The sequence below is a fragment of the Columba livia genome, chromosome W, assembly GCF_036013475.1.
Source record: "Columba livia isolate bColLiv1 breed racing homer chromosome W, bColLiv1.pat.W.v2, whole genome shotgun sequence".
NCBI classification, from domain to species: Eukaryota; Metazoa; Chordata; class Aves; order Columbiformes; family Columbidae; genus Columba; species Columba livia.
This window is the reverse complement of record NC_088641.1, coordinates 5,408,955-5,435,153: the sequence shown is the minus strand read 5'-3', so window position 1 is coordinate 5,435,153 and position 26,199 is coordinate 5,408,955. Positions and strand designations below refer to the sequence as shown.

Sequence of the window (26,199 nt, the reverse complement as noted above, 5' to 3'; positions counted from 1 at the left end):
TCCTAACCCTGGGAAGATGAAGAGCTAAGAAATGAAGAAACATTAATTATCTGAGTTACAGTCTACATTAAATTAGCATAAATGTATTTGGCTAAATGATATTAACTTAGAATATGCAGCAGCTGTGCCTACTGTGAGATTATAACAGACAGGTACTCTGAAGAAGTTTTGTTTCAATTTTAATGCTTTCATGTAAGCCCGGTTAATTAGAAAAAAAAAATGCTCAACACGTTGCAAGATGAGAAAAATTGGAGTAACATATTAGCTCCAACCACATGATGCTAGGGTAGACATTTCTCTTCCCTAATTTTGTTGTGTATTAAAATTTTGTACTTAGAGTTTAATACTTTCATGGTTAAATGAGAAAGGTACACTGTGGAAAAAAACAGCAGAAAACAAGAGCCCACATATCCTTTTAAATTTAATTTGTCAGACAGAAATTATCTATGTACAGTCAGTGTGTTCTATTAATAGAAAGCCATTCAAATCTAAAATATTATTTGGCTGCACAGCACATTTGTCATTATTGCCCATTTTAAGAAGGAAACAAATCTATTTCCAATAACTTTTGGGTGATTTGGATTCAGAAATTTTCAGATATTGAACATTCCTCCTTTAAAACCAATGGACTGGAAAAAACCTTCCAGATCACAGTTTAGTTGAATATTTCCCACCATTTCATTACAACAAATCCCAATATTGACAGTTTAATAGAAAAAAACAAAACATGTATCTGAAGCATCCAATAAAAAGGGGTTACTAAATGGAATAAAAATGTTCCCTTTCCCCATTTTTTGTATTCTGAACAGACATTTCATAAAGATATTTTATTAAAAAGTGTTAGTATACTGACTTTATTTCATACTTGTGACAAGAAGTCTTGAGTTGGTTGGGAAAGGAACAAGTAAAAAAAGAAAGCTCATTTAATCAGTTTGCAATAATTTTCAGCCATTTATTTTATTTTGTAAAAAGGCATTATTACAACTGATCACAAACAGGAGAAATCCTGGCTATTTTACAGTTATAGGTACAGAACTTAAATATTCAAGCTTGTGATGAAAAGCGGCAAGGTGGTTGCAATGTACAATGTAAACAAACAGCTTTGGAAAGTGAACAAAAGTCCTCGAGAATTCTTTACTAAGAAACCAAACCAAACCAAACCAAACCAAACTCCTCATTCCTTCCTGAAACATGATCACAGGTCAGTGTCTAAAAAATAATTTGCAAACATAATTTAAACTGCATTCAACCTAAAAACAGTTTTATGAGATCCAGTCTGAATGGGGCAGCATTGAGGTCCCTGTAAAAGTAAACATTTTCTATTTCTTTTTTGGAGGAGGGGGGGAAGTGCCACAACATTTGCAGCACAGTGCAGCATAAACTTTAAATACAAAAATATTTTTCTGTTGTTGGGATAATAGACCTTGCATCCTGGAAAGAAGTAACAATACTGCTACTGACAGAATATTCAGTCCATATCTTTCAAGTCACATAAGGCAATTACTGTGTTAGATTACTGTATATGGCTAAAAGAAGGTCCAGCAAATGTAATTTCTTGTTATGTTTTCCAGCTACTCCATGTATGTTCAGGTGTACTTTTATGATCTGTTGAGTGTTCAAATGGAGATCTGTGTCCTAAAGGAGATCTTGAACCATAAGGAGACCTTTCATCTAATGGTGACCTTGGGCCACTACCAGAAGCTCTGTGGTCCATTTGCCAGTCTGAGTGGTACCTATAATCTCTGGAAGATTTATGATGGCTGTACTCTGAATTGGAACGGTGATCTGAATGTATCCTGTGGTCTGAATGAGAACGGTGATCTGAATGAGGCCGACTGTCTTTTAAACTTCCTTCCAGTTTTGACCTGTGATCTCTGCTCCTGTGGTCATCCAACTTTCTATGTTTACTATCACTATAGTATCTGAAAAGATTTACTTATATTAGTATTACTGAACACATAGTAAGAAATACAATTATGTCAATTCAACAGAACTGCATTAGAGAAATTTTTTTGCAATTCTGCATTACTCAGAAAATATACTTTGGTGCTTACTACAAGCATACTGCAAAACGAGGAAGGGAATTCTTAACAGATTTTACAATTGTTGAAGCAATTTACCTGCTGTCTTGTTTATAGTGATCCCAGTCTCTGTGGTCTTTTCCATTGCTGAAGGCTGAATAGGACCTTTTCCTACAGTCACTTTTCTTATAAGCATCTCCCTGATGCCTGTCCTTATGATGATCATGGTATTGTGATAAATGTCTATCAGAAGAATAACTGTCCCTGCTACTGTCATCATGGTTTGTATTCTCTTTCAGTCTTTCAGCATCTGTTTAATAAAGCAGAGGTTATAAGGAAGTCCCACACACTATAAATTTTTTTCTTCACCGATTCAAACAGCACTTCAAACAGCACTTCTACCTGTCAGATTTAAAGCAATGTGAAAGTGGCATTATAATTTGACAGAAACAAGATCTAAATAGCTGAAAGACAAACACACTAATGTGAGTGAATTGAGAGAAACCTCAGAAGTAAATAGAATGCAAGGAAGCTAGAAATATAGATATGTAGGGCTGAGAAACTAAAATTTTCCAGCTTATAGGCTGAATGAAGAGGATCAGTGTGGTCCAAATGAGCAGTGAGTAGAGACTAGGTGCAGCAATTTTAAACAGAATGGTAGGAAGTTCCTTTCTAAAGAGAGATAGCCCTAACATGAACATCAGTTTTAGAGGTACACCTTGTTAATAAAAGGTTTTTAGTGGTATTCCTAAAATACATTATACTCATTTTAAACCCATGATAACATACTCAAGGTTTTACATAATATGATATTAAAACAAGTATTACAAGAAGGCAACTGTTGGAGAATAAAGTATTATTGTCTACAAAAGACATCCCATATAACTGACTGCTAACCATGACTTCAAGGAATATCTTATGATAGTGTGCCCTGGCAGCCAAGAAGGCCAACCATGTCCTGGGGTGCATCAAGCACAGCATTGCCAGCCGCTTGAGGGAGGTAATTGTCCCGCTCTACTCTGCACTGGTGTGGGCCTCACCTGGAGTAATGTGTGCAGTTCCAGGCACCACAGTATAAAAAAAGATATTAAGCTACTGAAGAGTGTCCAGAAGAGGGTTACGAAGTTGGTGAAGGGTTTGGAGAGGAAGCTGTATGAGGAGTGGCTTAAGTCACTTGTTTTTTCTGCCTGGAGAAGGGAAGACTAAGGAGACCTCATCGTGGTCTACAGCTTCCTCACAAGGGGAGAAGGAAGGGTAGGTGCCAAACTCTTCTCTTTCATGACCAATGACAGAACCCGAGGGAATGGCAGGAAGATGTGCCAGGGCGGTTTAGGTTGGACATTAGTTAAAAGTTCTTCAGTGGTGGAGCACTGGAATAGGCTCCCCAGGGAGGTAGTCACAGCCCAAAGCCTAACAGTATTTCAAGAAGAGACTAGACAAAGCCCTCAGACACATGGTGTGAACTGTGGGGTTGTCATATGCAGAGACAGGAGTTGGACTTGATGATCCTTGTGGGTTCCTTCCAACTCAGGACATTCTATGATAGGGTGACATTACAACTGCTACAAACAGGTATAGAGCCTCCAAGATGTTTACAAGTGTTGAGTTGGCCTCTCTCCCTCCTCAAAATTAAATGCAAAAAAGTGTTTTGTTTTTGGTTTTTAATTGATTTATTTACTTTAAAAGAATGGACAAATAACTTGCTACTAAAATCAGTAAGTACCAATTTCAATCCATGCTCAGTTGAATTTCATCAGCAAACTACTGAAGTTATGCTAAGTCAGCATATCTCTATGATATCCAGCAGTATGGGAGTTCTAGGAGACAGTTTTAAGCTTATTTCATTTTACATTTAAGATATCCAGCACAATAGTATGCTCGAGATTTGTTACCTGGATTTCTAATTACATGTGTATTCACGTTGCTGCTAATATTCTGGTCACTGTGTTGCTAAAAGAGACAAGTACAAAAATTGTCATTGATAAATCCCAAAGTTGCATCTGAATTCTTCAGAAAATATCCTAAGAAAACAGACTAGTTTATTATGAACAGTAAAATACACTTCAAATGTACTGAGTGTACTCAATTGATAATAAAACAGTTATAAAACGTAGAATACATATTTGTATATTTAGAGAGTCTGAAAGTGTTACCTGAGATTCTTGTCGTTTTTTGATTGCATGTTTATATAGCTTGTGCAGCTTTCTAGCATCAAATTCTGTAAACTTAGAAACAAAAATCCACAAGTTTCTGAGGAAAAAGAAAAAGAGGTTATAATTCTTCCATATATTAGTTTTTATTGTATCATACAACAGGACATGGACTTTAAAGAAATTATTGTAACAGTACTTCAGGAAACTGAAATCAGTGTAAAGGCTGTTACTGTGCTGGTTTTGGCTGGGGCAGAGTTAATTTTCTTCATAGCTAGTATGGGGTAATGTTTTGGATTTGTGCTGGAAACAGTGTTTATAACACAGGGATGTTTTAGTTATTGTTGAGCAGTGCTTATACAGAGTCAATGCCTTTTCTGCTCCTCATACCACTCTGCCAGTGAGTAGGCTGGAGGTACACAAAAAGTTGGGAGGAGACACAGCTGGGACACCTGACCCCAATTGACCAAAAGGATATTCCATATCATATGAAATTATGCTCAACAATAAAACTAGGGGGGAGGTTGTTGGGGGGGGGGCACTGCTCAGGGACTGGCTATGCATCAGTTGGTTGGTGGTGAGCAATTGTTTTTATTTGTATCACTTGTCTTTTTTGGGTTTTATTTCTCTCTCTTTGTTATTTTCCTTTTCATTACAAATTATTATTATTGTTGTTATTATTGTTATTATATTTCAATTATTAAACTGTTATCTCAACCCACAAGTTTTCTCACTTTTACCCTTCTAATTCTCTTCCACCCATCATGCTGGGGAGGGAGTAAGCAAGTGGCTGTGTGGTGCTTAGTTGCACCACTGGGGTTAAAGCACGACAGTTACACAGAATATTACCTAGCTGCACAGCAAACGTTACTTGGCTGTATTTCAAATATTTGGGAAATTAATTCCTTTAATAATTTGTCATTTTGTAATATTTATCACAATGACTGCAGAATGCAAAGTGCATGAAGTAGTATTAATAGAAATTCTGTTAATAGAATAATTTGTGCAATTGCATAACAATGTATTTTTCCATTTGTTGTGAATGTCTTCTGAAAAACTGTTTGAAATATGTCAGAAAACGTGAGCATTTACTACTTAGTAAAGATTCTTCCAAACTTGAAATCTCTTGCAGTACAAGAAATTTGACCTACATGCCTCATTTCTTACAGATATCAGGGACAGGATTTTTCCACAGATTTCCAAAGCCTGGTCAAAGCTTTTGAAACCACATGAGACATGTGAAAGAGGATGGAAGTAGCATGGCAAAAACTTTGATCCTAATCTATGCTATGAAAGAAGAAAACAAATAACTCTTTTGTTGTCAAGAAGCCAAACCCTAAAGACAGCATTTGCTTCACAGACACCATATCTAAAGTCTAGGTTTATTTTAGCAAAGTTTACAGGTGGAGTGCTTAAAAGACTACAGAATACTACTGTTCTAATCAGTGTTTAGTTCAGAAACATCTCAAGTGTGTAGGCTCAAAAAGCATCTATCTGCTCTTTCCCTGTGATGATTTAAACATTATAATTTTGGCCTAGAGGTTTGCAAAAGAAGACACAACCATCCAATGGTGTGCCAAATTACACCTGTATAAGAAATATAGAATGAATACCTTTACTAAATACTATGTATTATTACAGACAAAATACATATTTTAATAATCTATGTATGGTACTGTAGCATTATTAAGAATTAATATTATAGTAGCCCTACTACGAATTTCCACTTAAAGAAATAAGTTTACAAAGGTGTCTTTATGACATGGATATTGGTTTTGTATTTCAGTTCACAGAAATCACAGAAGCACAGAATGGTTAGGGTTAGAAGGGACCTCTGGAGATCATCTGGTCCAACCCACCTGCTCAGGCAGGTTCACCTAGAGGAGATCGCACAGGAATGCATCCAGGCAGGTTTTGAATGTCTCCAGAGAAGGAGACTCCACAACCTCTCTGGGCAGCCTGTTCCAGTGCTCTGTCACCCTCAAGTAAAGAAGTTTCTCCTCATGTTTAGATGGAACCTCCTATGCTTCAGTCTATGCCTGTTGCCACTCACCCTATCGTTGGGTACCACTGAAAAGAGTCTGGTCCCATCAATCACCTTAATATTTTGAAGTAAAGTGCAAAGAGCAAAAATATTTTAAGTTAACAGCCTGCAAGGAAATTAAACAGTTGGCCAAGTGTCATATATCTAAGTGCAGGATAGATTTGCAGTCATAAAGGATTAAAGTGCACATTATGATAAAACTAACTCAAATTGTATTAAGAACCTAAAACCAAGATATAACAAGTTTATAAACCAACATTTTTCTTATTTTTTTTCTGAAGTTATCACCTCACAGATGCATAAGAAATTAAAATTCTTCTTTCATTTTGAAATGCATCTTTGAGTATGTTATGATAAATGTTTTTAATAAAATCATAGTATCTGATTTCTTTTTAGGGTATATTTTTTAAAGAATAAAGGATTCTGCAACTCAAAATCATCATCAACACACAAATTTATAATGGCCTATTTTTAACATGAAAAAAACAAACCAAACCAAACTCCAAAGTTGAAAAAGCCAGATTCTTTAATGATAAGAACTCTTTTCCACTAAACATTAAATATACTCTAAATACAGTTATTTTCTGTTTGCTTTTGGTTTCAAGAAGATGACTCCACCTACTGGACAAAATACATTGCTATGCATGTATGGAACAGTGAATCAATTAAAAGCTAGAGCCATTTATAATCATGTTTTTATAAGTCCTTAATACAGCAGAAAAATACAAGAAAGGGAGAATAAGAAACAAGAGAAATATTGAAAAACTATTGTGCTTAATAGAAGCTATTACGGATTTTCCTTTTTCAAGAAAATCATGCAGAATAACTTACTTTCTCCACTGTTTTATTTGTTCAGGATTTGTGTATTCCTTTAGACATTCAGTAATGTGGTCCCCAATTTTGATTAGGCACTGTCTAGTATGCTCCAGCTGTTCCCTTTCAGAGAGGCCTTTCTCCGGTCTATCCAGTTGTTTCAATGCTGCTTTGACAGGCCTCATTCTTTCTTTGCACTATAAAATGTAAAAAAGGAATACATTAATTAAACGGAAAAATAAAAAGATAATAAAAATTGTAAAACATGGCCCACCCTTACTGTGCTATGTATATAGGCAAAGACAGTACTGTTGTAAGCCAAATGAAAAACAAGTCTTTGCTCACAGCTCTTTTAGCTTTACTACAATGTTTCATTTGGAAAAAGTAGTATTTTAAGTTCAGTTGAAAATTTACTCCTATATGAAAGCATTTGTTTGTACGTAACAAATAATAAAGTAAGCACTAATTTAATGTAAAAGATTTTCTGAGAGAAAGGAATTATTATAACTAGGTTTTACAATCAACGTTAGGACCTTGAAAGCTATACAAACTTAGTATCAAGATTAAGTAGATACTTTCTGCAACAATTAAACTTGGCATTCAATAGAGGATCAGCATTCCTTCTCTGAGCAGTTTTTAAGCCTGACTTCTGTGCAGATACTGACAGAAGCTGAGCTATCTAGGATAAAGCTAGTTTAGGTATGCCAAAATTAGTAACAGTAATGACAACACAGACATACCCATAGATATATTTCATATAGGCAGTCTTGATTTTTCACACTAATTCAAATGTGCTACTATTATAGTAAATGCAGATAAACCAGTTAGCATGTTTTAAATTACAGATACTTGCTTGGAAATACCATTCAGCCACAATAGCAAGGTAGGTAGATGAAGTGCATATTTTTAGCTGTCACAAGGTAGACAAGAAGTCAAATGAGTTAGCCTCAACAACCCACAGCAGTAATTTCCATTTGAAAAGCTGAACAAGCTAATTAAATTGCATCTGACCATGGCATAATCATAAATATATGTGGGGGACTATGGTGGGTCCGTACATCCCCTGACTGAGGGTATAGACAGAAGCAAAATTAACCAATGATATGTTGTTATTGTAGCCTGTAACCAATAGCAAAAAGACACGTGCTGATAAAGAAAAATGTCTGCTGTAATAAAGTTAGACTGCTGTTTGTACATAAGAAGAACTTTGTCTGTGTCATTTGTCCGTCCCAACAGCAACATTTGGTGACCCCGACGTGATATTGGATGAAAAAGAGGACGGCGAAAAAAAGCCATGACGGCTGGAGGAGAGCCATGGGGACGGAGCCCAGTGCAGCTGAGAGCGGTGGGGAGAGCTGCTATTGATCCAGATTGTGAATAAGACACCTGGAAAGGTGTCATGGGAGGAACCTCTCTAAAGAAGAAGGTGTTATATTATCTACATGGAAGTTGCTTCTGAAGAAGCGGGGCGTTAGCCTTCTGGAATTGACTTAACAAAAACTGTTACTATGGGGCAAAACAAAAGGTTTTAAAGCTAACACTGTGACAGTATTTAGTGTGTCACAATGGAAGGACTTGGGTAACAAAATAAGTGCTATCCAAGGATCCAAAGAAACAACTGAACTGTTAACGACATGGCACTTGCTGCTAGACTTTGAGAGGACTAAAAGAGCAACGGGAGCAGGCAGAGACAGCAGGTGGCTTCCCTGGGCTACATTTGGAAGAAAAAAATAAAATGTGCACTGTTCCGAGTCCCCCTGTTACTAATGATCCTCCAGCACTGTTCAAGTCCGCGTTATCTGATGACTTGGATGAGGATGAGGGTCCACAGCATTCTTTTGAAAAGTTAAAAGGAAAAGAAAAGGAGTATGTGTACGTGTTGCCCCGAGATCAGATAAAAACCATGAAAGACTCAAGCAAAATTAGACCTATGCAAAGTAACAGTTCTAGATCATTTAGGACGAAACGATGAGGATCTGTTGAAAAGGGAGGGTATCCCCCAAATCTTGGAAGAGACACTAATTGGCACACCAAAATTACAGGTGTGATTAGTTTCTGAAATCCTGAGGCAGTCAGCAAACCTTGCATATCATGCTATGATAAAGGTGCCTGAAACCGACAAAGCAGCCAAATCATTTACAACTATTAATCAGGGTCCCAATGAGAATTACATGCAATTTATTGACCATCTTCAAGAGGCCATCAATAAGCAGGTTGAAAACTTAGAAGCTAAGTAATCACTAGTGTTGAAATTAGCAGTAGAGAATGCTAACGTTTGCTATCAACATGTTATCTGCGAGCTTTACAGTACATATTACGTGCTTCTGTGTATTGCCTCTCTGAAAATCAAGCAGCTTGTCAGGAATGTGAGTTAATTGTTTTACTGGTTGCTGTTACAGTTGTTTCTTTGTGGTAATGTTTGTGTAAGTGCGCCGTAAACCTTCTCCCCACTTTTCCCACTCACGCTGCAAGCAGCTCTGTGCTTCCCCCTCCTCCCTCCCTCTTCTCAAGGTTTTTGCTTACGAGATGGGGTCAGAAATGACTGTTTTCAGTCGTGTTCCTAGGAAATCAGTATTTGGAGGTGTTTTAAAAGATAGGAAAGCACTTGGAAATATGAGGAAAGAGGATCTTATGAAATATTGTAATCAGTGGTGGCTGCTATATAAGTTAGATGACTGGAAAAACTGGCCGGAGAATAGAACCTTTAAGTATAACACTTTGTTGCAATTAGTGTTGTTTTTAAAGTGAGAAGAGCAAAAAACAAACAAACAAACAAACCCAAAACAACTCTACAAGAGATCATTAAATCACTGCAGACAGTTTTACAGGCGTAATGGCAACAAGTAGAGAGAGAATTAACTGATAACACAGGAATTACAGAAAACTTGCAGAACTCTGCAAGATGCTTTTCATTATTAACCTGTTTTATTTGTAGGTATCTGTTTAATCGTATTGCAGTTTCATAAGTCTTTGCCTGTTATATGGTACAGTAAGTTCACAGACTGCTAAATCGTGAGAATCCATAGACTCAAAATGTACATTTTGTGATAATACAGAAGACTATGAGTAATTTAGTTCTTTACTGCGTGAATGTGATAATAAGATTTTGTCCAGCATCCAGACTTGCGCAACTCTGTGACAGGCTGTGTCTCATCTCAGTGTACTAAATTTGGCTCTTTTGTATGCACACCAGGTAAAGAATCCTGGTTTTGGGATAACAGTTGTAGCACGCCAGATGAGACACTAATAAAAGCCTTGCCCAGACCAGCTTGCTGCTGCGGTGGGGGGGCGGGTGCTGATTGGGCTCCAGTGCGCACTGACCTGTTTTGTCAGGGAGACCCAACGGCACCTCCACCTGGCTGAGCAGTAAGCAGTTCAAAGGTGCAATGCTAAAATCAAGATATTGTCTTGAATTACTGTAATTGTGATCCATTTGCATATTTGAACTTGGTATCTTGTTTGCATATCTGAACTCAATATTTTAGTCTGCATATAGTAATGTTGTTCTGCAGAACCTTGGAAAAAATGGGATGAAGTACAGTACCGTAAGTTAATCTGCTCTTGCTGTTATCTAATCATTTTGAGACCAGAAAACAATTTAAGTTGTTAAACTCTGATTCGCATTGAATTTATGTGATAGTTGGAGATTAAAAAAAAAAAAAACAAAAACAAACAACCCCCCCCACACACACACAAAAAAAACCCCAGCAAACTAAATGCTATGATGGATGTGAACTTGGAAGAGATTGTATTTAAACTTGGTATTGTATAAGGTTGTATTTAAAAGTTGCTAGAATATGAACTGACTTGGATCTAGGAAAATGGAAATAATGGATTGATGTTTAATATTCTGGTTTTTGACATCTGTAAGAAATTGCAAAAGGTAAATGGGGCTAAGGAATGTAACTATTGCTGAGCTAATTGGAATTGCATATAGAGTGTATTATGGCTGGAATGGAATGGAAAAACAAAAAAGCAAAATATCCCAGGCCTGTGCTGTACAGCTTGAACATAAATTCCAGGCCTGTGTCAAGCTGCAAGATAAACTCAGCTTATTGTAACCAAGGAGTCTGCCAGAGCCTGGCAGCTCCCATTTGGCACCAGCGATTACGCCACCTGCATGGCCTTGCCTGTATCTAAACTGCAACAAGAAGAAAAAAAAAAATAGAAAAACCTGTCTGCCCACTGCTAAAGTGACGAAAGGGGGGCTTTATTTCCCCCCATCCCCCCCCCAGCAATGTTGCTGCTGAAGAACTGTAATACTGAATGAAGGAGTCTTGAGGGTGAAATTTAATAGACTTATTCTATGGTAACTAGTTGTAAGAGACTTCTCAGTAAATTCACCGCGCTAGTTTTTGAGGTCATGGGAAAGAAAGCAAGAAAGGTCGTTTTTTGAAACCAATGGAATGCCAAATTTGGAACAAAGTTTTACCAGATGAATTTTTGTATTTGCCAGAAAACCCTATACCTATCTTGGGTCAAGATTTGTTAAGTAAATTGTAAGCTCAAATAACATTTTGTGACAATTCTGTTTAGTTGCATGTCCTACAAGAAGCTGCTTGGAAGGTGCAGATCTGCTTGCTGCAAGCAAGAAATATCTAAGGAAATTTTGGATGCTGTATTTCCACTAGTATGGGCAGCCAAAGTATCAGTAAAGCCAACACTACACTGATAGAACTCAAAAAGGACTTTGATCCAGTAAGAAAAAACAATATCCAATAAACATGAAAGTCAAAATGGGGTTAGAGACTTTGATGAACAGCCCCACAATTTGCCAGCTTGTTGTACCGCTGTGCATCCTACATGTGAAGCATTCACAGAAGCCATAATATATCATTACATGGATGACATCTTAGTTTGTGCTGAACAATCTGATGTGAACAATCTGTGCAGAGTGTGGTGACACTTAGTTCAAGATCTCAAATTTTATGGTTTACAAGTTGCAGAGGAAAAAGTGTAGACTGTGCCTCCTTGGAAATATTTAGGCTGGATTCTCAAGAACAATTAGACAATATAACATATACTTTACACCTTTTGAATCATGCTATGCCTCCCTTCTCTATCACAGCAGTGGAAAAACACTTCCGGGCTCCAGATTCACTGTCTCAGAGACTAAAGGTTTTGTATCAGGATCCACTGCACAACAGTCAATAGCAAGGGCCTGTAGAGTTAATCACCTGGGGAAGGGGCATGCTTGTGTTCTTCTTCCAACAGGACCGAAGTGGCTTCCTGCGAAATATGTTAAACCTTACTATGAGCTGGAAAAACGGTGCAGAACCCAATGCCAGAGATGCAATGTCTGTCCCTGCAGCAGAGGGCAACAAAGAAACAGAAGACACCAAAGGAAGAGGCCAGTGCTGTTACCTGGGGGCAGCTAAAGAAGTTACAACAAACCGCAAGTATTATGATGGCAGCAGCAGGCCCCTCACTCCAATTAATACCTTCTTAGCCTATTTGGCTATCATCTCCTGCAACAGTGCAGTAACAATGACACACACTGGGTAGGTGGTGTATGGATACCACCAGAAGGTCAATTGCTGGAAAACAAGGATTGGATTAAATTTAATCAAATGCAACAGTGTTTTGTTGAGACCCCTCCTGTATGTATTTCTAAGAAACCAAATAAGAACTGTTTGTCAGAGAAGTTTCACTTGTTTTATCAGTGATGGGGGATGGAGGGGTCGTTCAGAGCAATTTGGATTTTGTTTCCATTCTGGGTCTTAACATGCAAGGTATCTAAAGTAACCACAGAAGATGTTTTGAGTTTGTACTGGGCCCCCTGTAAATTAGAGGCACCAGCATATCAGAATGGTACAGATTTAGCTAAAACTGACTTTTGAGTGCCTCCATGACACAGATAAAGGAGTCAAACTTCTTTCTATAAAGATAGTTTCTGCTGAGATTGGAGAGCAGTTATCTAAGGGGAAGAATAAAACTCGACAACTCTTCACACCTCTGCAATAAATATATGTGAAGCAGCCTTGTTGTGGATAGGAGATGGACAGAACACTTTGGCTACCAGAATAAAACTGCATTGCGATTGGGAATATACCCAAAAGAATTTATGTTTAACACCGTTAAAATGGAATTATAGTGCTTATGAGTGGAGTCAAGTGACAAATATACCTTCCAGAACAGAGGGCCTGGCCAAAAAAAAGTTCTATATTGTTACTTCCACTAAGGAAGAGAGGCAAGTCTGTATATTCACAATCAAAAATATGAGGGGTTTTGGAGAACATCACCATCACTGTGTCAATATCTAGGGACAACTCAAAAATCAGTGAAACTGTTCCATTACCAGTTCATGCCATTAAGTAATTAAGCAGCTACATTACATATTGTACTAACCACAGCTTAATGCAACCTTTAAAAAGACAGTTTACAAAGTACACTGGTTAAGTGTAGAGGTGAACAGAGAAGCATAATTGTACATTGGAATAGAGTGATTTTCAGTCACCTAGCCACACACAATATATCCTGGAAATTATGGATGAGTCACTTATAACATTTAGATAAACAAACAAACAAACAAAAACCACACAGAAAAAAACAACAAACCAAACCAAACCAACCAAACAAACCACCAAAAAATCCCACATACATAAAATGGTCAGTACCATACTGACGAGAAAACAAGATAATTTGCCTCTCAGCCAGCACCACAGTAGACCCAGTAAACCTGTCTGACAGTAACAGACAACTGTTGAGACATGAATGATAAAACATTGACAGCAGAAAAGTAGCTGCTCAAAGTAAATCCTTAGTATCTTTCCAAAGGCCCCAATTGACCTATAAAACTTTACATAGATTGAGTTTACCTACCTTTTTTCTTCCAATATTGATTCTATTGTGGTCAAAATTAGTGATATAACTGAAATTCTTTTGGTATCAGAGATATTACTCTTGCAAGATATTTCTAAGGACTTTATGATTGTTACTTCTTCTGTCTAATGCAGGAAGTCTGTAATACTTCAAGAGCAACTCTGAAACTTAATTTCTCTTGTTAGCTTATGAAGAACAAAGGGGTATTTGATAAGGCCAAGCCAGAGACTACAGCAGCTGCATTAAAATTCATTCATTTCTGTCCTTTAAGAAGCAGTATCCATGCATTATTCTTGAGAATGGATCTTCACATTCTGCATTTTAAAACTAGAGCTAGGCAAATACTCTTCACTATAATGCATAAATGCAATAAAATAAAACTGCTGGCCTGAAAACTTTAGTACAGCATCAAAAACCTTTCACTGATCTTAGATTTTACTGGCAATAGGTATCTACCTGTGTTATAATACCTAATAGCAGAATCAAGAACATCAGAAATTGTGTTCATTTAGAATGTCAAGCATAAACACTAAGTTATCAACAAGGGACTTACCACACTGAATGTCTTCTGATCCAGTTCTTCAGATTCTTCAGATATAGGAACTGGTTCACTAGTTGCAGTAATATGAACCGGAATATCCAACAATGAAACTTTTTTATGTTTTTCTTTATTTTCAGATTTGATTTCATTTACCTAAGAACAAAACATGAAAATGTATCTGATAAGCAAACCTTATTTTTGGGCTGGAATTATCCTGTCATTAGGCAATCACTGTAATGACTGCATTTTCTTAAATAATAATAATAAAAAAATTCTGACATTCAGTGACAGTACCTTTTATTTTCTGTCTCTGAGGGATGGAGAAGGAGAATGGACAAGTTACTTGTACCACTTGCACTCTCAGTCCTACTAAGCTATGTATCTTTAAAGAGGTAATTTCCCATTTCATTTGCCTGTCCTTGTGGTTACAAGTGGTAAAAATAAAACTTCAAATGATGCAAAAGATTTTAATGAAATGACAACTGTAAAGTAAATGATCCAAACTACCTTTTCAACCCAAAACCATTCACAAAAACCTGGTGGCCTTTTCTAGTGGTATATAAAAAAAATAAACCTAGTTACCTTTTCTTCCTTTATTTCTTTTTCTTTCTGTGTGGAATCTTTTACTTTGTTTTCTCTCTTTTCTTTAATATTTTTCAAGTCTTTCTTATCCTCTTTTTCTTTTTTGTCCCTTTTCAAATCCCTCTTATTTTCTTTTGTCTCTCTTTTTTCTTCAGCTTCCTTCTTTATACCAATATCTGGCTCAGGCTTTTCTGCATTTTCTTCTTCTGCTTTTATTTTTTTATGTGGATGTTTCACTGAAACAATCTCATTCTGCAATACACAAACGTATATGTCATATAAAATTGAGTTCCTAACTATACAAGTTTTGTAACCATCAGATTAAAATGTACTTTTAATCTGTGTGTGATTTCTTTAGACTTTGGTTTAACACCTAGCAAATGGAGCTGGATGCAGTTGTGAAACAAACATGAGGACTATTCATGTCATGCAGGGAGAAAACTAGAAGGACCAAAGCCCAATTAGAGCTTAATTTGTCTACTGCTGTAAAAGGCAACAAAAATGTTTCTGTAAGTCGATGAGCAACAAAATGAGGGCTAAGGATAAACTCCATCATTTAGTGGATGCGGGGAGACACATAGTGACAGAGGATGAGGGAAAGGCTGAGGTCCTTAATGCCATCTTTGCCTCAGTCTTTAACAGTAAGACCAGTTGTGCTCCAGGTACACAGCCCCCTGAGCCAGAAGACAGGGACAGGGAGCAGAATGAAGCCCCCATAATCCAAGGGGAAATGGTTAGCGACCTGCTACACCACTTAGACATGCACAAGTCTATGGGGCCAGATTGGCTCCACCTAATGTTTTTGAGGGAGTTGGTGGAAGTGCTCACGAAGCCACTTTCAATCATTTATCAGCAGTCCTGGCTAACTGGGGAGGTCCAAGCTGACAGGAGATTAGCAAATATGACACCTATCTACGAGAAGAGCCAGAAGGAGAATCCAGGGAACTACAGGCCTGCCAGCCTGACCTTGGCATCAGGGAAGGTTATGGAGCAGATCATCCTGAGTGCCATCACATGGCACGTACAGGAAAACCAGGCAAACAGGCCCAATCAGCATGGGTTTATGAAAGGCAGGTCCTGCTTGACTAACCTGATCTACTATAACAAGGTGACCTGGTTAGTGGATGAGGGAAAGGCTGTGGATATTGTCTACCTATACTTTAGTAAAGCCTTTGACACTGTTTCCTACAGCATTCTCCTGGAGAAACTGGCTGTTCATGGCTTGGATGGGCATACTTTTTGCTGGATAAAAACTGGCTGGATGGCCAAGCCCAAAGAGTTGTAGTGAATGGAGTTAAATCCAGTTGGCGAACAGTCATGAGTGGTGTTCCCCAGGGCTCAGTATTGGGGCCAGTTCTGTTTAATATCTTTATCAATGATCTGGATGAGGGGATCGAGTGCGCCCTTTGTAAGTTTGCAGACGACACCAAGTTGGGCAGGAATGTTGATCTGCTTGAGGGTAGGAGGGGTCTACAGAGGGATTTGGACAGGCTGGATTGATACCTGGTGAAGCAGTTGAGTCATCATCCCTGGAGGTGTTTAAAAGATGCACAGATGAGGCTCTTATGGACATCGTTTAGAGGTGGACTTGGCAGTGCTAGTTTAATAGTTGAACTCAATGACCTTAAAGGTCTTTTCCAACCAAAACGATTTTATGATTTCCTTGATGTGAGACAAAACATGTACTGATTGGGTAGAAGTAATAGGGGGGGTGAGAGATTAAGTCCATTTAACTATCATATCTCCAAAGAAGTCTGCCCCTGTAAAAGGTAGTTTAGCTGCAAAGAGCTAAAAACAATAAGGAAGTAGGCATCACAAGACCGAGCTGATTTTTCAGGGCATGGTTATGATAAAAGACCTCAGTTCTGGTTAGCTTTGTTCTAGTAACTTTTACTGACCACAAATTCACAATCACAAGAGAAGAGAACAGAGTTCCAACTTTCTCTTTTCCAGAGTGTTCTGAAGAATCTGGTGTTCTTTTAGCTACCTTCAAAGTCTCAAAATTAGGTGCAACATGGCCCCTAAACTTCATCTGTGTGTGTGTGTGTGGGGGGGGGTTTCTTCTCTCTAATGGTTTCTGCTGTGTGGTAGATTTAAACAAATGACTCAACAAAAACAGAGGCCTAAAGGAATACATCAGAGGTAATAAAAACATAACAAAGTTGAGTAGTCTATTAGAATAATGAAAGCCCTGACATACATAGAAACATTCACTTGCATGTCTCAAAACATCATTTATTCATACTGTTTTTTTTCTAACCAAGATTTATTTTTTTTTTCCTGAGCCTGAAGAAAAGTTGCTACCTGAAGAATCATCATCAGTAGCAATAATGGATTAGTCAGAAGTTTTATATTCAGATGCTACATTAAAAATTGCATTTCTAGCAGATAAAATGCTCAAGTCTTTAAAGAACACTGAAATTGCACAATGTCACTTGTAATTGGGTGACAACACTATTTTATATGATAATTTTGAAAACTAATCATAATGGCTGAGGTACAGGCTTATCATTAAATTAAAATAAATATAATCTTCCATGTGATGATATTGATGCAATATTAACTGCCACAGAAGGAGGATGCCATTCAAGTACTTCAATTTTATTAAGTCAAACAGAAGATCAAATAGAAAGTGTTACTAATACATACAACTGAATAGCCATCTTTACCATATGAATCGTCTTTACCTCATTATCCTCATCATCTTCATCAGACTTTTCTGATGAGGAGTCACTTTTTATTTCTTCTTTAATTTTTGCAGCCTTTGTTGCTCTCTTCTTCTTAGTTCTTGTTTTCCTCCTCTTTGAATTGCCCTTAATGCAAATTAGTATCTTTATTATGTCAACTGACAAGTGTGTTTACACCACAGTTGCAGAAAAATATTTGGTTTTTTATGTTAAAGAAAGCATTCATTTTATTTATTGCCTCTAATGACCATCACTTTTCTCAGGACTGGAGACCAAGCTTAATGCAACAGTAGAGAATATATACAAATAAGAGATAATAAAACAATATTAAACTTGCAATTCATTCCTTGAGTTAGTCTCATATAATATGATTAGCAGTAGAGAAAAATTACACAAAGCAAAGAGTGGAACTAAGAATAAAACAAGTATCAGCTGACATGCCCATAAGCATATTATCTTGCTACTGAATACCAAGCTTTACTTACTGCACCAGTAAGTCTTTGTGCTTCTTTTCTTGCAAGGTCTTTATTCAGTAATTTAATGAGGTAATCTGCACGGGTCTGTAACTGCTTGGCCTGGGGTTTCTTATCTGGATCATCAGGTAAAATCTGAGGAGAGCAATGGTAGTATCAACTATGAGTACACATTATCAAATTAGGAAGCTGCTAGTCTGGAGCACTGGGAACAGAAAAGGCTGAATAAAAAAAATAAAAATAAAAAAACAATCCACTCCAACTATACCTGACCAATATGCCAGCATGCTTCAAGGAATGGAGAATTTATTAAAGGTTTTATTTTTCCTCAAACAAACAACTAATGTAGTCTTGGAAATGGTCTCACAAAGTTTAAACTCAATAAACTAGCTTCAGATTTCTATTTCCACTCTCATAGCTTATCTAAAAATTCAGAGCTCCTGTACCGCTGTCATTCACAGACCTCCGAGTTCTGCCTTGTGCTTCTAAATGCATTAACTCATTACCACAGAATATTTCAGAAGCCAAACATATAAATGAGTGGTTTCATAAAACAAGCAAATTAATGGAAGTCGGGCAGGATATCATTAAACAGATTTGTATATAACCCTGGTTCCTCAAATCCCAAACCAACAGGTTGTTGGCAATGTCACTGAGTTTGCTTCACTCCAGTCTTTCCCTAAATGTTTCTCACTACTTCTAAGCCACCATTGTGCTACTTCTAATCTGATTAGTATAGCTGTTCTCACGCTGCAAATAAAAGACAGTTTCAAGCAAAGAAAACAGGGAAAATCAAAACAAAACCCCAAAACAACCTTCCCTCCAAAAGATCAAGAATAAAATTAACACAACTAGAGCATTTAAACTAGGGAAGCAAAAGATGGAAGAGAAAGGATTCACAGAATCACAGAACATTAGGAATTGGAAGGGACCTTGAAAGATCATCTAGTCCAATCCCCTGCTGGAGCAGGAACACCTAGAGAAGGCTACACAGGAAGGTGTCCAGACAGGTTTGAATGTCTGCAGAGAAGGAGGCTCCACAACCTCCCTGGGCAGCCTGTTCCGCTGTTCTGTCACCCTCACTGTGAAGAAGTTTCTTCTCATATTTAAGTGGAACCTCCTGTGTTCCAGTTTTCACCCATTGCCCCTTGTCCTATCATTGGTTGTCACCAAGAAGAGCCTGACTCCATCCTTGTGACACTCACCCTTCACATATTTATAAACATCAATGAGGTCACCCCTCAGTCTCCTCCAAACTAAAGAGACCCAGCTCCCTCAGCCTTTCCTCATAAGGGAGATGCTCCACTCCCTTCATCATCTTTGTGGCTCTGCGTTGGACTCTCTCAAGCAGTTCCCTGTCCTTCTTGAACTGAGGGGCCCAGAACTAGACACGATATTCCAGATGCAGTCTCACCAGGGCAGAGTAGAGGGGGAGGAGAACCTCTCTTGACCTACTGACCACACCCCTTCTAATACACCCCAGGATGCCATTGGCCTTCTTGGCCACAAGGGCACAGTGCTGGCTCATGGTCATCCTGCTATCCACCAGGACCCCCAGCTCCCTTTCCCCTACACTGCTCACTAACAGGTCATTCTCCAACTTATACTGGAACCTGGGGTTGTTCCTGCCCAGATGCAAGACTCTACACTTACCCTTGTTATATTTCATTAATTTTTTCCTTGACAAGTGACAGAGATCCAAATACATGGAAATACAGAAACATAACAGAGTCTGAGAAGGTATACTTCAACTGAATACACAAAAACTTGAAATCTAATAATTTACCAAAGCATACAGAAGAATACAACTGACCTAACTTCTGTGCAATTTCAGTTATAAAATAAGCTCTTTCAGTAACTATTCTTATTAGCATTTTTACCTAAACAAAGTCCTTGATGAAATTTTGCAGATGACATACCTTCTGTGTTAAACTGAGATCAGGATCCATTTTTATCATTTCCCAGCTGCCATAGCCATATTCATAGATACCTATTAACAGATTGGAATCATCTTCCTTATCCCAATCTATATCAAAATGAGCTGCCTTGGTGTGGCATGGGATGACATATCTAGTAGAAATAAATTAAAAACATAAATAAGCGATCTTCTCAAACTTAGCAAGGGAGAGGGATACATGCCACACATCACTGAGATCCTAGTATATTTAGGTAAGTAATCCAGATACTTATCAGTTTTTTTTTTTTTACAATTTCTATAAAATATTTATTGAAATCAGTACTGAAGCATGTTTTAAAGCAGATCGAGATTAAGATATAAAGAACAACAGACATCTATCTGTGGCCATGGATTGAGTCAGAACTGGCTAACCATGAAGATAAGCTTAAAATATTACTCAGGTGTAACTGTTAACTGAATAAGCAGATAGTCTAGGGACTATGATACACAAGGTAGCAAGCTAAAAAGTTCAGAGGGCTAAGCAACTACAAACAATTACCATCTGCTCCACTTTGACAAATATTGCTTTCTCTCAGGCAGAGGTGACACAAAGCAGCTCCTCAACACGCCTAAAAATCTAGTCTGGAATAATTAAGTGTAACTGAACCCAGTACCCAATGAATATAGTTCAGAAGCCAAAACAAATACTGGCTTCTCAGGAGAGGGAAGAAAGAATAAAGAAAGGATGCAGAAGAGATTTCTGCTGCCAGTTCTTAGAGGGAATGGGGACACAATGACGTCTTAGCATGCTTCGAGTCTGCTTAAATATATTGCTTAAATATATGCATAAAAGCCTTGAATAACTTTCTACATTATGGTTTCATTTAGAAAAAGAAAAAATTACCTTTTCCTTTCTTCTGGATCTGAAGGAATGGATTTGTGCAATGGTGCCAATTCTTCTTCATGAGAGATGACTAGCTTTGCATTCACCTGCACTCCTGATATTCGGAATGTTGGGCCTTTAGCTTTCCCAAGTCTACCTCCTTAAAATAAAGGACCAAATTATTAAAATATTTAGCCTTCATGTGCATCTTATGGACAAACATAAAGAAAAAAAGGAAGTTTGATGCTGTAGCAGCAGACATTCTGTTATAGCAAATGAATTTTCTTAACCAAACGCTTTAATTAAACTCCAGAATCTCAAGGTCTTCCAGATAATAAAAGCAGATTAATTTTAAATTTCCTGGTAAAGCAAAAACATGCTGCATTCTACTGCAACAACTCACTCAGGGAAAGGGGGGAAAACACAAATCCAAAAAGTCTTCCTACTATAATCCTTTTTTCTATATCACTTGGCATGCTAACATTTTGTTAATGTTTTCCCCTAACACAATTGTTTTTTTTTAATCAGAGTGCAAGAATTATTCAGATCTCTTGACACTTTTTATTCCTCTCTGCCTCCCCCAAACACACTTTACCTGCTCTTTCTTGTCCAAATGAATTGTCCTTTAAAGCCTTAATGCATCCATTATGTACAAGTTCTCCCAGACGTCTAAGGTCCGTCTCGGATTTATCAACTAGCTCAGCATCTCTAGCTATAGCATCTAACCTGTAAGAAAACAAATATGTTTTTACAGCTCTAAAACTTTAGTATTATGAATGACTCCTTCAGATTTTGAAACTACAGAAGTGACTATGTAAGCTATCATTCACCCACACTTGCTATGCTGTGTACAATTTTGATCCATGCAGTTAAAAGCAGCTATAGAAAAGATCACAGGAACTCTAATAAAGGGTGTTTTGCATAGAGGACAATACAACATGAACTATAAAGGACCCTAACTATACAGTTTTGAGTTACATTACCACACATTCTTTTAAATAGAAAAGGAACTATTATATATATATAATAAGATCATACAGAATATAAATACTATTAAAGAAAATGAAGGTGGGAATTATTCTCAAAATACAGAGCAATACAGAAAATTTAAAATAAGAACTGACAATGAGAAAAATGCAAAACTGGCAGTTAGTCTGTTGAAAGCCTATGGCTTTACCCACTCTATCAAACAAAAAAATTGAATGATTGTCACTAATGCAGAGTAAACAAGACAGTAAGTAAAGTATAAAGAAAAACAAGCAGTCTTGCAAAATTTAAAGATTTGTCAAACTGTCTAGTTACATGCATACCATGTATGAAGAAAGGACAAAAAATAATTTAAATTCATGTTATAGTCAAGGCAAAAGTTTAGGCATGCTATTTTGTCTTCAGATTTCTTGGTGTCTTGTTCTAATTTTAATGAAAACAAGGTTCCAAGTTGCTATACAGATATAATCAAATAAGCTTACCTTTCAAGTGGGCCACCAAATTTCTTGTAACTTTTGATAAACCTAGTAACAGAAAATAATTTTGCAGTAAAAAAACATAAGCTCAACTACACTGGTTTAAAAAATATATTTGTAAAGTCTTAGTGCAAAGCTATGTGGATAAAGCAAAGAAAATAAGAACTAGAGACTAGGACAGCTTAGTATATCAAGATAACCCACATTTAAAGCCAGAGTTCTATTTGGTTTAATAACTGATGTAAACAAAACAGTAGAAGTTACAATTTATTTCAAAAATTACTAATTAGTTTCACAAGACAAACGATTCAGCAATGTGATGTGTCTAATAATAAAAATCAAATGTGGCTTTATAGTAAATAGAGAATTCAGACACTATGTTAGGCCTCTCATAATAAAGAGGAGCTAGCTGGAATTTTAATGTGATTTTAAGACTTAGGAAAACATAACATGAAAGATAAAGGAATGTAAGCACAAGAATGTGCCTGACAAAAGCAGCAAACCACTATATGTTAGATGAAATGAAAAGGAAACAAGGATCTTTAAGGTTATTTATATAATCAAAAATATTTTATAAGCTTTACAGTATTTTAGAGAAACATGAATACTTAAATTACAGAAGCAAAGCAGCATTTCACAAACCAATCAAAGTAAAGCAAAAGAATTTCTCCTCCTTCCACCAAAGAAGCATTTTTACCACCAAATATTGATGGGACCAGCTGTACAGATTCACTTATGTCCTAGTTTTTGCTGAGATAAAGTTAATTTTCTTCAGAGCACCATACCTGCTAGTAAGTTTTGTATTTGTGACCAAAATAGTGTTGATAACACGGGCATGTTTTAGTTACTGCTGAGCAGTGCTTACAAAGAGTCAATATCTGTTCTGCTTCTCACACTGCCCAGTCAGCGAGTAGGCTGGGAGCGCACAAAAAGCTGGGAGGGGACACAGCTGGGACAGCTGACCCCAACTGACCAAAGGGATATTCAATATAATATGACATTATACTCAGCAATAAAAACTGTGGGGAAGAAGGAGGGAGAGGGGATGTTCATTATGGCATCTGTCTTCCCAAGTAACTGTTACGCATGATGAAGCCCCGCTTTCCGGAAAATGGGTAAATACCTGCCTGGTAATGTGAAGTAATGAATAAATTCCTTATTCCTTGTTTTGCTTTGCTTGCACATGCAGTTTCTGCTTAGCCTATTAAACTGGCTTCATCTCAACATGAGTTTTCTCATTTTTACCCTTGTGATTCTCTCCCCACTCCCTTTGGAGGAGATTGAGCAAGCAGCTGTGTGGTGTTTAGCTGCCTACCAAGATTAAACCACCATATCTTATCAAAATTGATTTTGTATTTTTTTTAGTTTTACAAAGTACCATATAACATTATTCAATTACAATGGCAAGATATCTTAAATAAAACAAAACTTGCTGAACCTCTTGTAGGTATTTCCACAAAAATGTGAGTATCCTTTCTTCAACTATAGTTTTTAGGTTAAATGATGGGAAGTAGAATATTTTGTTTGTGGGGTAAAAAAAAAAGCTCACCCATTTTAGAAACCGTTTTTTGAAATCATTGTCTTCAGGGGATGTGGGAAGAATAATACATATTAAAAGACTGTAAAACAATTGAGAACATTTTTCAAACCCAATGTAATTCCTCACCAAAATAGGTTTAAATTCTGGATATAACACTTCCTTATGTCAGCACCTCAAACTACAAAGAGTAAAGGTTTAAATGCCTAGAATAAAATTTTTCAACTACATTCAGGAAAAACAGACTGTTTTCCATATTTTCAAACTCTAAAATTATAAAAAAATATGGTTTGTCCCTTTAAGCATGCATGTCCTCCCACATCTTACCGCCTAATCTCCGCGTCGCTAAATCCTTTAATATTTTCTCGAGGAATAGTTCGTGGTCGTCCACGTTTTTTTGGTCGTTTTCTTTCTGACATGGAGTCACTATCAGATCCAGAATATCTTCTGCTTCTACTGCATTTCCCTTCACTTCCATTAAAGCTGATCTGGAATTTCAGATTAAGTAGTTCAAAGCTATGTGACTAAAACATTTTAATAATGTGCTATCTAGCCTGTCAAAAATGGGGGGTGAAAAGTACAAGCCAAAAACAACAGTAATGAAAAAACAAAGAAACACAACAACAAGAAGTTAGTTGGTCAAAACCCAGAGATACCTGTTTTGCACAGTTTCTCATCCTTGGGAGCATATATATTTCTTCAAGCTCTTTTTGTCTTTCCTCCTCTTCTATTCGTCGCCGCTGGACTTCTGGAATGATTTCTTCCCAGTTTCTTAAATTTTGTTCCGGTTCCAACTCAATGTCATCTTCATCCATATTGGAAAAGTTAGCCACCTTATGTATAGGAACATAAGTATTTTCACCAAAACAATGCATGATTTTATTTAAACAAAGAGTCAATAATTGGTATTTTAGGAAAACTTAGTTCAGAATGGCATATTATATTTATTTATATATACAAAGTGTACACGTAAAATGCTTAATGAAACACTGTCTTTAATGAAAGTATTTTCATATATGAAAAGTACACACTCCATGCAACATAGCTGAATATAAAGATGAGAATATTTTTCTTCTTTTACAAGTTGAGTAATATAGAAACACTATGAAATGCCTCCCCAATAGCTATGGTTATTTAATTTCCTTCAAAGCAGAAAGCAAGTCTAACTGAATTCCTGAGTTAATATGAAACTATAATAATGTAGAGCAAACCAAACATTAATAAACTGTAGAAATCACAAGATGTTGGAAATGAATGATTAGCAGGGAAGTGATTTAGTACTCTACTGATCTAAAAAAGTCCTGCCCTGCTTTAAAGAAAAAACAAGTAAAACCACACCACACACACCAAACCTAAACAAGAACAAAAAGTTACACAAAAAAACCCCCAAACCAAACCCAAACCATCACACACAATTTGGATGCACTTAATATTTTAAGTGTTATCCAGTAAAGCATATTTACCATTCATGTTTACAGGGGGGATCAAAGGAATTTCTAAAAGTCATCAACTAAGAAATCCAAACTTCATTCTCTGTTTTCAAAAGTACCACAGGTTCTTAACAGCATAAAGCATTACATTAAAAACAGTCCTCCCTAGTTTTCTAATAATTAAATCAAAGACTAATATATTTGTAAATATCTTTCTTGTTTTGTTAGCAAAATACATTATGCATTTTTAAATGTTTGCACTGTCAGTAATTATCCTATATAGGTGAAAGACATTATATGCCAAAGAGTTGACTTATTGTTGCACCTGTTTCATAAGAATGAAGAAAAGATTAATAGGTACACAAAAGAAGAAGAAATAGTATTTATAGAGGAAAGTATAATTAAGGGAAGAGGGAGGGAACAGAGTGATACCTTGAACTGTGAAAGCAACTCATCTCCTACAGTTAGTGGGCCTGGCTCATTTTCTCGAGTTTCAGCCCTCTTCAGGATTTCATCTATATCCATTTCCTGAAACAGAAATTTCTCTTTACAACAAAACAATTCATATGTATTTTTAGTTTCTCTGTCCATCAATTGTAGATCCACTGTTCCATTTACCTGAGGTTCCTCTTCTTCCCCTTCAGGTTCTTTAAAAAGTTCCTCAGCACCAAACTTCAAAATTGCTGATAACTCTTCTTTATTAAAAGGTGTTGAGCTGAAATACAGAAAGTTTCAGATAAACACTTTTTCAAATTACTATAACCATGAGTCAATCAAACTTAATTTTGACCTAAATAAAAGTCATATTTAATACGTAAAAAAATATTCAAAGCCAATATAATTTGCAGTCTTTACT

The 26,199-nt window shown here is 36.8% G+C and overlaps 1 protein-coding gene across 4 annotated transcripts in view; it reads right to left on the bottom strand.

Moving 5' to 3' along the window:
* Positions 1-403: 403 nt before the first annotated feature.
* The window catches only part of LOC135577066 (chromodomain-helicase-DNA-binding protein 1-like), an 88,685-nt gene continuing 62,889 nt past the window's right edge, over positions 404-26,199 (bottom strand). For 2 of the 4 annotated variants that reach the window (XM_065044724.1, XM_065044725.1), the window contains exons 21-37: positions 25,962-26,058; positions 25,776-25,871; positions 24,570-24,746; positions 24,241-24,401; positions 22,383-22,424; positions 21,509-21,639; positions 20,935-21,073; positions 20,053-20,203; positions 18,146-18,268; positions 17,661-17,786; positions 14,974-15,225; positions 14,404-14,544; positions 7,047-7,225; positions 4,175-4,271; positions 3,914-3,971; positions 2,121-2,331; positions 404-1,922 (exon numbers count right to left, since the gene is read on the bottom strand). In XM_065044724.1, coding sequence (XP_064900796.1) covers positions 1,559-1,922; positions 2,121-2,331; positions 3,914-3,971; positions 4,175-4,271; positions 7,047-7,225; positions 14,404-14,544; positions 14,974-15,225; positions 17,661-17,786; positions 18,146-18,268; positions 20,053-20,203; positions 20,935-21,073; positions 21,509-21,639; positions 22,383-22,424; positions 24,241-24,401; positions 24,570-24,746; positions 25,776-25,871; positions 25,962-26,058 — 2,545 coding nt within the window. In that variant the 3' untranslated portion in view covers positions 404-1,558. The remainder of the gene's footprint in view (positions 1,923-2,120; positions 2,332-3,913; positions 3,972-4,174; positions 4,272-7,046; positions 7,226-14,403; positions 14,545-14,973; positions 15,226-17,660; positions 17,787-18,145; positions 18,269-20,052; positions 20,204-20,934; positions 21,074-21,508; positions 21,640-22,382; positions 22,425-24,240; positions 24,402-24,569; positions 24,747-25,775; positions 25,872-25,961; positions 26,059-26,199) is intronic. The other 2 variants (XM_065044726.1, XM_065044727.1) reach the window with 2 other exon arrangements.